Genomic DNA, 14,143 nt, shown 5'->3' on the forward strand with positions numbered 1-14,143 from the left:
TGTTTGACCACTCTTGCCAGTATTACCTAAGTCTATATGAGTTGTAGGTTCAACTTGCAAGCTTTATTAGTTTACAAAATTTATTTTCGACAAAGTTTGGAATTCTCAAAATTTCACAAGTTAAGACTCAATTCAAGAATTTCAAGTATAGGCAAGCAATCATTGTTCCAGTAGGTTTTGGAGGATTAACAGTAGTTAAACATGTTTAAAGAATCATTTAAGAAAACTCGGATTGGCCCCCAAAGACTCGGAACAAAAAAATGAAAGTGGCTGAAACTGAACATGTTCGCTTAAGCGACCACCTGATTCGCTTAAGCGACCACCTGATTCGCTTAAGCGAACAAATTACATTAGCAAACTACTTTGTTCGCTTTCTAGTCGCTCACCAGTTCGCTCAAGAGACCACATGTTCGCTTAAGCGAACGAGTTCCAGTAGCTACCATAAAACTTCGCTCACTATCTCGCTCACAGTTCGCTTAGGCGAACTGAACCCAGAAAAAGTATGAATGTTCGCTTACCAGGTCGCTTAAGCGAACCTCTAAGCGAACCTTCACAGGTTTTCAGAAAAAGTTACGGGTTTGGACCCCTTTTCATCCCAAATTCCCAATTTTGATCCCTCATCGCCCAAATTGTGTTTCCAGAACATGTTTATAGGTCAATATGACTAAAAAGACTCACAAAGACTCAATCAAACTTGAAAACACTTGACAATTGGACAAATTCATCATTTCCACCAAAACACCAACAACAATTCAAATTTTCATCCTCAATTCATGAATATGCATACCCAAGCAATGATTCATCAACCACAACATCAATTAACAGCCATGTTACTCCTTCCTATCCACTATCATGATGGGAACCACCAAGCTTAAGAAATCAACACATTGATTTCTTTAACGTAAAGTATGCATGAGTTGAAATGTTAGTCCTTCCTTGGAAGTTGGAAGGGATAGGAAACCCAAGATATATTTCCTGAAAGACATAGTGCTACGGATACCATACCAGTATTTTGAGTGCATGATTAAACTTCGCAAGCAGAATTCATGAGGAGAAAAAGGATCTAGATTTGTGACCAACCTTGAGCCCTAAAGCAAAACTAAATTGCTACATTCCAGGCGGTATAACCAATAAAACGGTTAAAACCACAAATCAAATACAAATGAAGCTTTGAGGGATTAGTCCAAATATTAAACTTTCATTACAAATAAACACTAACGCGCAAGAGAGACCATGGAAACTAATTGGAATCTCATCTTTTTTGAACAAAAAGTGTTTGATATTTTGAGCATTTCACACAAATTAAAAAAAATGTATAAATAAAAGAGAAAAGAGTATTTTTCGTGTTATCTTTATCAAGTGTTGATAAATTTAACGTTATCATAGACGTACATTGAATTGAGAGTGATGCATGTAATATTAATTAGATGGCGCAATTGGAAAAAATATATAATTGACTCCAAAGAAACGGTTATTTCAGAACAAATTATTTTTGCAAATAGATGAGATAGAGGGTATTGTATCAACACCATAATAATTTGTAGAACAAAGCTTTTTAATTCGCACAACCACAACAATTGACTTTTGAAGCCTTGCCAGCCTAATATTTCAACAAATTTTTCCATTCCATTTACATTTTATCAATTCACCAAATAAAAAGTGAAAACCAATTTAAACTTTTCATTCACGACCTTCAATAATCTTTAAAAAATAATCTAAATTTACCTTTTTATGATTCCATCCTCAATAAGTAAAGAGAAATGATATTTGTGCCAAAACAATATAAATAACCGTAACAATGAAAAACCAAAAGTTCAAGTGGTTCGCAACTCGTACTCTTACAAAATTTTCGTTAATCTTAGCATTTCAAATAAATAAATATTGTTGAAAAGTAAAAATTAAATCCTTTTCAAGACTTGGGGTGTGTAGTTATTTTATCGGGTCTTGTTAACGAGTGCCCCCAAGAAGGATGTTACAAATGTAATAAATCCTTTAAGGATCACAAATTTAGAAAACTTGCTATTAATGGTTCTTAAAGAGTGCCACCAGTTAACATTTCCCTTATCTTTTTATAGATAACCTTTTGAGTGTAAGTTATCTTTTTCCATATAGCCAATTCCCCATTTCTTGTATTCACAGTCCCCATTTTGGGCACACCCTACTCAAGTGACATATTCCACCAACGCATCTTAATGTAACAGATACAATTCTTGTAAAATACAGATGCTAGCAGTAACTAGCTATTGTAACTTTCAGCTTCTAATTTACCTTATGCCCTAAGTAATAACTCATACACATTGGAGTTGTTGTCTCCACTCACGCGCTTCAACATTTCAAAACTCGTACGACTACCCAAAAATTCAATTCGTTTCAACATCACATACCCACGCTCCGCTGTTTCCTTACTTGAGTAAACTGATCGAAGCCTGTCCGCATGTCTTGAATCTGTATGAATCGCCACATCTATTTCAAGGCTTGACATGTTCTCCTATCACAAAAATTGCCACATCCATTGTCTCATTAGTGACAGTTCTAGATGAATGAGAGACACGTAATGAACAATATAAGCCGTATTATAACAAATGCCAATAAGGCCTGCAAGTTTCCTTTTACCTGATAAAATGCATGGATATGATCCAACACCTGAATACATGTAAAACCGTTATGGCTGAACAACGTTCTTGTGGAAGCGCCGATCTCGGAAAACCGGTCCACAGGGAAGAGTATGGTGAGAAAATGGTTTTTAAATATCAACTCGGACTTCTCACTGCAAAAAACCAAAATGAAATATTAAGCCATGTTTACTACATCGGGAAAAAATATACCCATCAGGCCACAAATTGAGAACAACCTTTCTGTTAGAGGACGTGTGGAGTGTGAAAATGAAGCATCTGAATCCTTCCCATCCCCTTTTGCATAAAAAAATATTGAGGTATGATTTTCACTAGGATCTTCAGCACTGAAAGAGTCTGTGTAAATGGAAGCAGTTGAAGTTGCTTCCGATATTGACCAACAGATAGAGTCCAGAAGGTTATTGGGTGTAATCGGACGGATCGGAGTCTGACAAGTCTGCAAAAGAACGTTCAAATTAAGTTAACAATTGACTCATATCTTCAACTTTTAGTACTTATTTAAAAAAAGATAACAAACTAAAGACGGGTGGATAGTGCTCGAAATTAAATATTCCAATATGGAAATCCAGTTTCATAGACCAAAATGTTAAGAATGAGGAACTTTCAAAATTCTCTAATGCATACCAAATTACCAACTCAAATCACATGTATAGTAGATGAGCAAAATCAACAAACTTAGAGGTGGAGTGTGCAGCCTCTAAGACACACAATTACATGGGTATTGAAATCCAACTCCACTGAAAAGACAAAAGTGGAGGTAATCAATGTAATGCTGACCTGCATTCGACGACCACGGCGACTTCTGACACCATTTTTCGCTGAATTTACAATTTGTTGTCTTTCTTTGCAACCAATTTCACTTTTACTTCCCTGAAGATCATCATGGACTTTTTGCTTTACTATTTCCTGTTATGTCAATGAAATTCAGATCACAATTCCAAGAAAATGAGGGAAGTCTAGGATGTTTTTGCAAACCAAATTTGAGTGGTTTGTTGAAAATTAGCAAGTTTAATCTTGATATTTACAATTCCAAGATAAGGAGGGAAATCTAGTTATGTATTGAGAAATTACCTTTCCTGAAATGTCATCAAGCATCAGGCCAACTTGTCTTGCCAAATCAACAGACATGCTAACAAGCCTTTGTACTTGTTTCTCCTTAGCTGTTTTGAGAATCCACACTGGCTGAAATATATCATACATCAAAAAGATGCCATTGTGATATAAATAATACGGTATGGGCCTACTTATCGCATAATATTAACAACATATTTATGTCTTCCAGAAGATGTACAGGGACCGTTAAAAAAAAAAAAAGCAAAACAAGTGGGAGGAGAAAACTGTTCGAGCTTCAAAAAAATTGCATGCCTCCAAAAGATTATTCTAAATGTTTAGATAAGCACTAAATTACAATGTAGAAGCACTCACTGTAATGAGGTTACTAGAGTATCCAAGATATCTTTGAATGGATGTCCCTTCAGTGACTACATGACTAACATTACAGCCAACAAACCATTGGTCTGCCAAACTAGCACCTTCTCTGGATGCAGTTTCAGCAACCTATCGAACATGTAAAGCATCTAAATGTGTCAGCCGAGAACACTTCAGTCATACGCTAGCCTAACTGAAACAGAGGAAACTGAAACCATTACAAAATGTCTAGATATTTATTGCTATATCGCATAAATTTACCTTGTTCTGCAATTCGGATGAAATGCCTGGATCAACGTAGATGGAGCAACCAGACAAACTTGAGTCCAAACTTCTGTTAGACTCTGCACCAGAGAATCTTCGAAATTCTTCAGCATGATGAGTATGCTTGATTTCATGGATTCTTGCAGGAAGACAATTTCCAGCATTTGTGTACCCGGGAAGCAGTCTAAAATCATCCAACTTCATATCGTTATCCCCATAACTCTTCAAACTATAAAGTGATTCGGTCAACCTTACTGTAGTAAACAAAATGAAAATGCATTCAAGTCATAACAATCACAAATATCAGTAAGTATAATTAGAATTCATAAATATCACAAAAGATGTGTGTCAGGTTCTGTATTGTGCATGACTTCAAGCATAGCAGCTAAAAAAAATTAAAACGTGACTATAAATTAAATGAACTTAATTACCATTTTTCCTGACACTATCCACAAACCAACCCAGTGTGACAACAAAGAGACCATTTTTTGTTCCATGCTTCAGCGCATGCTCAAATTTGCGTCCACCAAAACTGTGCTAAATGTTAAAGATTTCATGATGGTACTACAGAAATATCCATGCTGTGGAAACAGATGGCAATCAACAACCATGATCATGGTTCATAAGAGGTGCACTGAGTATAACATAATAAGATATTGATGAGCGCAGAACAGATAAATTTAGATAAACCAGTTTTGTCAATTGCAAATCGCAGAAAACAGAGGTTTGTTCAAATTCCGCTGTGCAGCAGCGCTATAGCGCCGCTACTTCACCATATTTCGTACTAAATAATGTATCGCAGAACAATAGTGGTCTGTTCAAAATCTGCTATGCGATAGCACTACAGTACTACTATAGCCACTATTTAACACTACCGGGATAAAGTAGAAATACTGATACGGGACCAAAATTACTTCTCTCACACAACCAAAAATGTTAAGAAAACAATTTTCAGGATTTAACAGAACTTTTTTCCAATGTGTTCATATAAGTATATGTAAATCACATCCTCCTACCACAGCACATCATCATGCTCATGCTATTGTTATTGTTATACAGGAAAATTCAAGATAATTTAGAAGGAAAGGATATCTGAACCACCAAATGAGTACATTGAGGATGCAGATTGGGGCTATACTGGCCACCTAATCTCTCTGTAGCCTCCATGACCTGATTCCTTGCTTCTGCCAAAACGCCAATTCATAGAATAACATTAACAACATCACAGTATGAATATCAATAAAAAATATACACCTTTTCAAGCTCAGGTATATGAACATGCTATAAAAACAATTTTGTAGAATTTAGGCAATGACTTGAAGTAAGATAAGAAAAAAGAAACGAAATCCAATCAATCATAGAAGAAATGAATCCAAACCTTTGGATAAACCAGTAACACATATAACAAGACCAGCAAAAGGAGCATTTGATGGCAATTGCGGAGAGGATGAAACAGGAGACATTTGGTCCAATGGTTGAAGATTTCTGATTGAAGACGAAAACAGCCTCGAGCACCCTTTGCCACTCACAACTTCAACTCTACCCTCACCACCCATAACTGTTACCACCACTAAAACAGTGAACAAAACAAGAAATTTTTATATTTTTTACTATGCAACACTTTTAAAAACAAAAGCTTCTCTTCATCAACAAGCAATTGAAAATCTATATAACTTATAAACAATTCCTCATTGACCAAAAAATTAATTTTTAATATTTGATTAGCAATAATTCATCATGCAGAACAAACCCAATTTGGAAAAGGTGAAATTTTTGAACAAATTGGGAAAATTAAGAGGAAAGAGAGGGTAAAAGGGGAATCTGGACAAAAGGGGTTATAGAATTGGAGACAAAGAATGAATTTTTAGGATGTAAAAAATGTGGGTTTGTTATGGAGTGTGCAGAAGAAGTAAAGGACAATAAGAAAAGGGAATTTTTTGAATATAGTGCAGTGGTGTGAGGAAGAGTCACAATCAGAGTTTTCAATCTTCTTTTTGTGTGTGATTCCATTTCGGTAATAAATAAATTAAAAAAAAAAACAGTGCTTTTTTGTGAATTGGAATAGCATGTGACTTGTTAAGAGAGAGAAAAGAAAAGAAAAGTGGGTCAAAGATAATGAGTAACGGGAACCATGCTTGTGTTTGGGTTGAAATTGAAATGAAACGGAAAGTGGCAGAGAGAGATTATTATGGAATTATCTTAAAGTGAGCGCAACGCAAAGGGGACAATGAGCTTTACCTGGGTCTGAGTCTGAGTGATGCTTCAACTTCAACCATGATGATCAGTGCCATCGGAGATGATGATGCTTATTCTCTCTGAAACAGGGGGAACCAATTTCAAATATTGAATCAATGTCATTGTCATGTCATGGACCCTTCATATTTTATGTAGATTTAAATAAGTTTTTAATTTAACTTTGGCTTTCACATGTTTTTCCATTTTAGCTAATTATAGTTTAAGAGATGTTATTCGTAAATATAGGTATCTCCCTTGCCGCTATAGCCATTATTTAACAACATTAATCATATAACTAAGTAAACAGATTCAGATTTTGCAACAAAAAAAAAAATGATTTAGCCAAGAACTTCCTAATGTCACGTGAATACAGTACAGACATATTCAAGTTCCTGCAACAGACACTGCCTTTTAAAATAGTTGGCAAAGCAGATAGGGTAGTAATGATTTGGAGACTCACCATCCATCTAGGTGAAGCAGTGAAGTCTCTTCCATTAAATTTTGACAGAGACTTACAGCAAGATAGGAAGCAAAGTAAATATGACCAATAATGAAGACCATAGCAGGAAAAGATGAGGGTTGATTCCAACCAACTTGCCAAAGTTAAATACAAGTCCATAATAGTAACGTATAACAAAGAAAAGTACAACAATAAAATAGATAAGCATCACTTACGTGTCACATTAAATTAATGATTTGACAATAACAGGACAAAGATTTGCTCTGCTTGACTTTTGGCCATTTTAGGACGATTGACATTCTAACTTCTCAAATTGAATAAAATGGAACATCAAAGAAACCATTGACCAATTCAATATACAGTGTTTAAAAAATTGGATCGGAAATCGAACTGGTGAGATCTTTGGGTCATGGTTCAAGCGGTTCAACCATGGTTGAACCAGATGACAAATAAATAAATATTTAAAAAGTAAATAAAAAAAAAAAAGTTGTAAGAATAGTTGAACCCGCTGCGGTTCAACTAGCTCATTCCGGTTCAACCAGACTAAGGTATAACTAGAATTAATCCAATTGTCGAACTGACCTAGTTTTTAAAACATTGAAAATATCCAAATAAATTGACCATAACTTGTCGATGCTGACTAGCATGTAATTTTAGATTTGTCTGTTAAAAAGGTTTGCAACTTCTGAACAAGAGATGGTCAATCCTTTCTCAATTTTTTCCATGTCACAAGTAATCAAATCATTCCCTTCACTAAATATATTTCCCTTTGTGAAAGACACACTAATCATCTTTGTTGAAGCAAATTTAAATCCCATTGAGCAATTAACATCACACCCTAGACTTTTAGGCTAATACTAATGTTTGACAGGGCCTAAAAAATATTGGCCTCAAATGTGATTGATTAAATGATCCCCTCAAGTAGCTGATTTGCATATACTTAAAATATAGGGAAATTACATTCACATCCCTTTGAGGTTTCATTAAATATCGCATACAACTCCCTCCAGTTTTAAACTCAACACTCACCTCCCTTAATTTTCCAATTGACATAAACCCCCGCTTGTCCTCTGTTAAAAAACACTCACACATTACCATTCACCTGGGACTCTCCACATTAAAAACAATAATAAACATTCAAAATCCCCCACTAATTATCTTTTCTTCCTTCCATAATTTTTCTTTTATTCCCTACCGCGGACATCAAATTTTCTTACTGAACATCACTACTCACAAAAAATTATATGAAATCAACCAGTGCAGTAAACCAAACTAATGATTAATGCACTTTAAACCAATTCCTTTCCATGAAAAGATAAAAGATATCGGATTTAGATTACACACAGTTACTGTGTGCCGCTGTTGTTGATTTCAGCCATCCAATCTAGAATCAAACAGTTGAGATTTAATTTAGTGAAGGTGTAATGTGAACCGACGATCTCAAGTCGATGGCCGAGATCGAATGCAGCGTGTAACCGTGAGGTTTTTTTAGAGCTATGGATCGAGGTCCAAAGATGTCCTGCATATCACACACTGGTTTATGTTGATAATACAGTCATCTTAACTGGGTAAAGATAGAACCATCCAGGTACGACTACCAAATTTATCAATCCTCTTTAGTAATATTAGAGCCTAGAATTAATCATGTTTTGTTATTAAAGATGCATTTAATTATCCTCCAAAATTATTCACTCCATATTTACTCTTCAGCTGAACAAGAAAACCATGTTGTCTTGGTTTTCCCATGCCCAAATGTCCGGAAAGAAAAAAAATGTCCCTCCTACCATATAGCCATTAATTAACAACAATGCATGCAGGTACAAAAACAACCTTTATTTCGTATACATTTTTTCATGCATAAAAGAGATCAAGTTTGTTGAAAGATACAAAGCAATGCAAAATTGACTTACAATGAGGTATTAAATTGCATGTTCTTGAGGTAACTGAAGTTTGAATTGAAATATGACAAACCTCCACCTCAATAAGTTATAAAAAATTGACACACTCACGAAATCCCTCTAACATCCATCTCAGAATCGTCCTCAAGTAAAGGATCCTTGTACTCCAAGGTATCCTGTTGCTCAAGCTCCACATTCAAGTCCTCCTCATCAGAATCACTCTGAAGCAAACGCAAACCATCACCGCCTTCCTCATCACTATCACTATCCGCCTCAAACTTCTTCTTCCTTCCTCTATAACCAACAAGACTAAGAAGCTTCTCCCTCCATAAAAACAAAGGAGATTTCTCAATCAGCTCCGAACCTTCATAAGCTTCTGTCAAAAACACACTAAACCTTTTCCCCCTCTCAGAAACATAAAAAATACCACAATGTTTGAGTAAAAGCCTCATCAACTTCTGAGGCATAACTAACTCCCAACGAAAGTGAGTAAGGTGATCTGTCACCAACCTCTTCTCAACTGTAAAACTAAGCAATTCATGCATAACAGCAACAGCCCTCTTATCAAATTCTAAAGAACCCGGTTTTAAACCCTTCGCATCGGCATAAGGAGACAAATAAGTCCTCTCCTGAAACATATTTATCTTTTCACCATAATAACTATGCACCCTTTTAAAATTTGCAGGAAATTTCAAAGGAAATGGCAGAGAAAGCAAACCCGGAGTATGTTCGGTTTCGGTTACCCCTTCCACAATCATCTTATTCTTCTTCTCAATCTCTGTGATAGCCCATTCAGAATTCCAAGAAACAAGCTCCAAAAACTCAACATCATCAAGAGAAGGCTTTACCACACGAAAAAGCTGAGGATACTTATGCACCCAATGAGTTCTAAAATCCATTGGCAACCCAAAATCTCTTCGAAAATGCGCAATTTTATCCAACTGAACACGTTTATCAACAGACATCATAAGCAACCTAGTAACATATTCAGCAGCTTTATCTTCATTTTCCTCAATGACCCTTTTGTGTTCTTCCATCAAAACTTCAGCTTTTTGCGTCAAACCACACCATAACACCCCATTACGATCCTTATAGAGCTCAAAAAGTTTTGGGGTTTTGCGAAGAAAATCAGAGATTCTGTGAGGTTTTGGAAGGCTGATTTGTTTACGATAATGTGAAAGGGATCGAACGGGAATAACAATTTCTGGTTCTTGTTCGAGAAGTTCTATTAAAAAAACGATTTTGGATGTTATCTTCCATTTCTCTGTTGCTGCTTCGAGTTCGTGAACCCTTTTCTTCTTGCTTCGATCTTGTACTCGTTTGCTTGTTGTCATCCATCGTTCACAATGCGAATAACAGCAATTTTTTCTCCATGAATTGATTGCTATGAATCCGAAACGCATTGAATTTGGGAAGGTTTTCATTTACGCATTTGTGTTGTTGTTGAACAGTGACATTGTTGAAATGGTTCAGGGGTTTTAAGAGGTTGCGGGTATTTTCGTCAATAAAAGAGGTTGAATGTGTTTGCTAAGCCCAGATATAGCATCTTCATTCATAAACAAATTAAACTCCCCTGCCACAAACAAAAATCATAGTAAATTAATAACAGGTAAAAAGGAAGGAAATAAAAAGAGTGATTAACAACAATAAAAAAAAAACTATAAGGTGATTAACAACAATAGTAAGTAAGAAGGTTCATAACCAAAAGGAAAGAAAGAGATAACAAAGTCATGTACATACAATTGTAGGAAGTAAGAATGATTTACCCCAAGTTAACAAGTTCATTCCATGAAGAAATGTCCTATTTTTTTTGAGTAAAAATGGTTGACAAGTACATGCATGATAACTCATTTCAACAAGTATGAAACTATCTCTTTGTACCAAATATGAAACTATAGCATGATTTAGTATAACATTCTTTTATACGTGGTTGTAATGAAACTACTGATCTCATCCATAGTTTTTTTCTTCAATATCTTTCAAAAGTATTCAGCAATTACACAACAGAACTAGCAATTACACAATTTCAAAAGTTCAATAAGCAGCAGAACTTGTATTCAACAGTATTACAGCAACAACAACAAAACTTGTATTCAGCAATTACACAATTTCAATAAGAAATCTCAACAAATATAAACAGGGATGAATCAAGGACATCAATTAAACAGCGATTACAAATATAAACAGGGATGAATCAAACCCTAAAAACCCCAATTTCAATCTCACCCTCAATGTGAATCTCAATCCTGTTTGGTTAAACTACTTCGAGTTCAGAGCGTTGGATGGAGGAGCGAGGGGTGTAGGAGAGGTTGGTGATGAGTTTATCGGGTTGGCGGAAGTTTTCAATCCAGAGATTGGAGATGAGGGAGAAAGCGTCTTCCTTGAGGAGGGTGGAAGGGTCGTTTGGGTCGGGTGGTGGACGGCGGAAGGGAGTGGTGGAGAAGTGGCGAGGAGGGGGGTGTAAGGGAGGGAAAGGTAGGTGTGAGTGGAATGGATTTGTGTGGAAGAGATGGCAGAGAGTGGAGAGAGTGAAACGGTGTCGTCGATGCTTTGTTTGACGAAGAGTGAAATGAAATTAAGGTGACTTCATTTCTATTTCTTAGGAGTAGAGAGAAAAGCCCAACAAAAACCCTTGAAGCTGCTACTTCTGCAAATCAAATTAATTCTAACATTATAGACAAAACTTGTTGTTAATTAATTTAAATAACATCAGGATTAGAGAGGATAATTTTTTTTCGCACCTTTTAGATTCGAGAACGATCCAGCATGTTCATCGTAACGTAACGTTTCGTTGCAAAAAGAAGAAGACGAAGTTGGAAGACAGTTTTGGGTCGCAATATTAAGGGGGTGTATTGGATTGAGATTTTAAAGGATTTTAAAATACTTTTTTTGTTTTATAAAAGTCTTGTGTATTCAATCAAGATTTTTAAGGAATGTAAAACATTCTTGTGGATTTTCAAGATTTTTTAATGAGTCCAATGAAATACAGTGGTATTCAATTGAGATTTTGCATAACTTAAAAATTGTCTGCTGATATTCAAAACTCTACGGATTTTAATGGATTGTTGTGAGTAATGGATTTTGTGAGATTGTTTAGTGTAAAATGTATCTACTAACAATCTCACACCTAACCTTGAGACTTTTCTATCTCTCACACATAGCCTTGAGATTTTGTAATACTCTTCCAAATTCATTTTATTTTTTTTTACGTTTCTTCTAAATTCTTTTCTGTTCTACTGTAACAATGGCAGGTTATATATTTTGTTTGGCAAACTTATTGTCAAAATCATCATGCCTCTAACTTGCACTTTTCTTAACATAACTTTTACGTTCATTAAAAAAAGAATGTACCGTATAATCTTGTTGTTAATTTACCATCTACCTATATATCAAATTATTATAAAAATCATAACTTTACGTTCATTGATATTATAATAATTTTTCTACTTGCATTTTTCTACCAGTAACATGCATTTTTCAATCAAATTATTATAATCAATAAACTAACATAATTTATTTTTAGGTTTATTTATTTTGATATCATATGTCCAGAATTTTTAAGATCAATCAACCTGCTAGTAGTATATTATCTAATAGTCTTTTTTTTTTTGAAGAAATATTACACTCATTGATTCAATGTTTTTTTTCGGTTGATTTATAACTGTACTTTTGTTTTTGAGATTTTTTGGTCTGTACTGTATCTTTAAATTTATTGACCCTTTTAAAATCTTTAAAATCCATTAAAATCCTTTAAAATCTATATCATGAATCCATTAAAATCTTGCAAAGAATCTTGATTGTAAAAAGTCTTTCAAAAAAAGTCTTTTAAAATCCCACAAAATCAATACAATCCAACAAAGTCTTTTAAAATCTTCAAGATTTTTTCTATCAAAAAAGTCTTTTAAAATCTCAATCCAATACACCCCCTTAAATCTTCTCTGTAGAAGAGAAAAACCCAACAAAAACCCTTGAAGCTTCTTCTACAAATCAATCAATGGCTTGCGTTTTGAGGTTTTTTACATAAGTCACTAAACATGTGTAATCATCACATCACTTGCTATTATATTGTATTTTTATTTTTATTTTTACAATATTAGTGTATTTACCTGGTTGTCTGGGTTAGATGTACAATTAAGAATGACAAAAATGTTGTATGCATTATATTCGCAAATAAAATTTATCGCGGATTAGTATGAGACAAATATTTGAATGGATGCAAGTGAATATAATAAAATAAAACTATATTTTAACAACCTATAAGTTAATAGATGCACATGCGCGGATGAAATTATCTGGATTTAGTAAAATTATAAAGACATATAAAATAGAATAAACATTTTTTAAGAACATGACTCGCTTAAACCCGTATCCATTATTAAATTAGTAAAATTATACAATTATCATAATACTTAAAAAAAAAAATCTTCTTGTCATGGAATAAAATATAAATGGATTTCCTAGTTAATGATCTTTTTTTTATTAGTAATTTGATGTCAAAGTGAAAGCGTGTAGTATAATATTTTGTCTTATCAAAATAGAAGAAATAAGTCTTAGAGGTGTTTGCTCAGTGGTAAGAGTTTGACTTTGTAGCTTCGAGAAACATTGTCCAAATTTCACATGAAACAACTGTAAAATGATCATTAATGTGTTACAATTATTAATAATACAATTTAAGGAATAAATTCTACATGATTTCAATTATATTATAATAATGCATTTTTTTGTATAAAAATGATTTTACACATTAATATTTGCAACTATTTGTAAATATCTAAATAGCTAAATATCCACTGATACTCGTCTAACATATATTCATATGAATATGAAAACGGTATAAATATCATTAGCTGATACTAATATAGCTATACGCAAAAACATTATATTTGATTCTGAACATTGCTTATATTCATGCATATTGGTTAACAAATTTTGTTGATGATTCTTTCATTAGAGATAGAGGACCAAATTGTTTAGGGTGTCATTGAATATAAGTGGATAATAAAATTGTGTCTACCGTCTAGTAGTTTTATTTCTTAGAATTATTCTCCAAATCATGCATGCTTGCGATGATCATCATCATAACCATCGTCTTAGACTAACGTACTAACCACAATAGTTCATGGCCAAGTTTAAGAAATCATATTATTCCTGTTCAAAGAACTATTGATTTTTGCTGAAGAGGTTCCAAAAACTATTTTAAGTTGTAACACGTTAAATTCAACGAT

General features: G+C 34.1%; 1 protein-coding gene across 9 annotated transcripts; it reads right to left on the reverse strand.

The window, feature by feature from the left end:
• Window positions 1-1,813: 1,813 nt before the first annotated feature.
• Window positions 1,814-11,768, reverse strand: LOC25480494 (protein WHAT'S THIS FACTOR 1 homolog, chloroplastic). 9 transcript variants are annotated; one of them, XM_039826637.1, is made up of 12 exons: window positions 7,021-9,020; window positions 6,564-6,640; window positions 5,704-5,883; window positions 5,418-5,509; window positions 4,757-4,859; window positions 4,323-4,579; window positions 4,059-4,190; window positions 3,705-3,815; window positions 3,411-3,539; window positions 2,852-3,069; window positions 2,614-2,767; window positions 1,814-2,488 (listed from the first exon to the last, which is right to left on the reverse strand). In XM_039826637.1, exons 3-12 carry the CDS (start codon window positions 5,879-5,881, stop codon window positions 2,270-2,272), a joined length of 1,593 nt encoding a protein of 530 aa, XP_039682571.1. In that variant the 5' UTR covers window positions 5,882-5,883; window positions 6,564-6,640; window positions 7,021-9,020; the 3' UTR covers window positions 1,814-2,269. The 9 variants fall into 9 exon arrangements, 8 of the variants coding, with proteins under 8 accessions (XP_039682571.1, XP_039682572.1, XP_039682573.1 ...); XM_039826638.1 differs by having other exon boundaries at window positions 5,704-5,895; XM_039826639.1 differs by having other exon boundaries at window positions 8,931-9,011.
• Between the last annotated feature and the right edge of the window lie 2,375 nt (window positions 11,769-14,143).

Source organism: Medicago truncatula, chromosome 6 (genome assembly GCF_003473485.1).
Source record: "Medicago truncatula cultivar Jemalong A17 chromosome 6, MtrunA17r5.0-ANR, whole genome shotgun sequence".
Lineage (NCBI taxonomy): Eukaryota > Viridiplantae > Streptophyta > Magnoliopsida > Fabales > Fabaceae > Medicago > Medicago truncatula.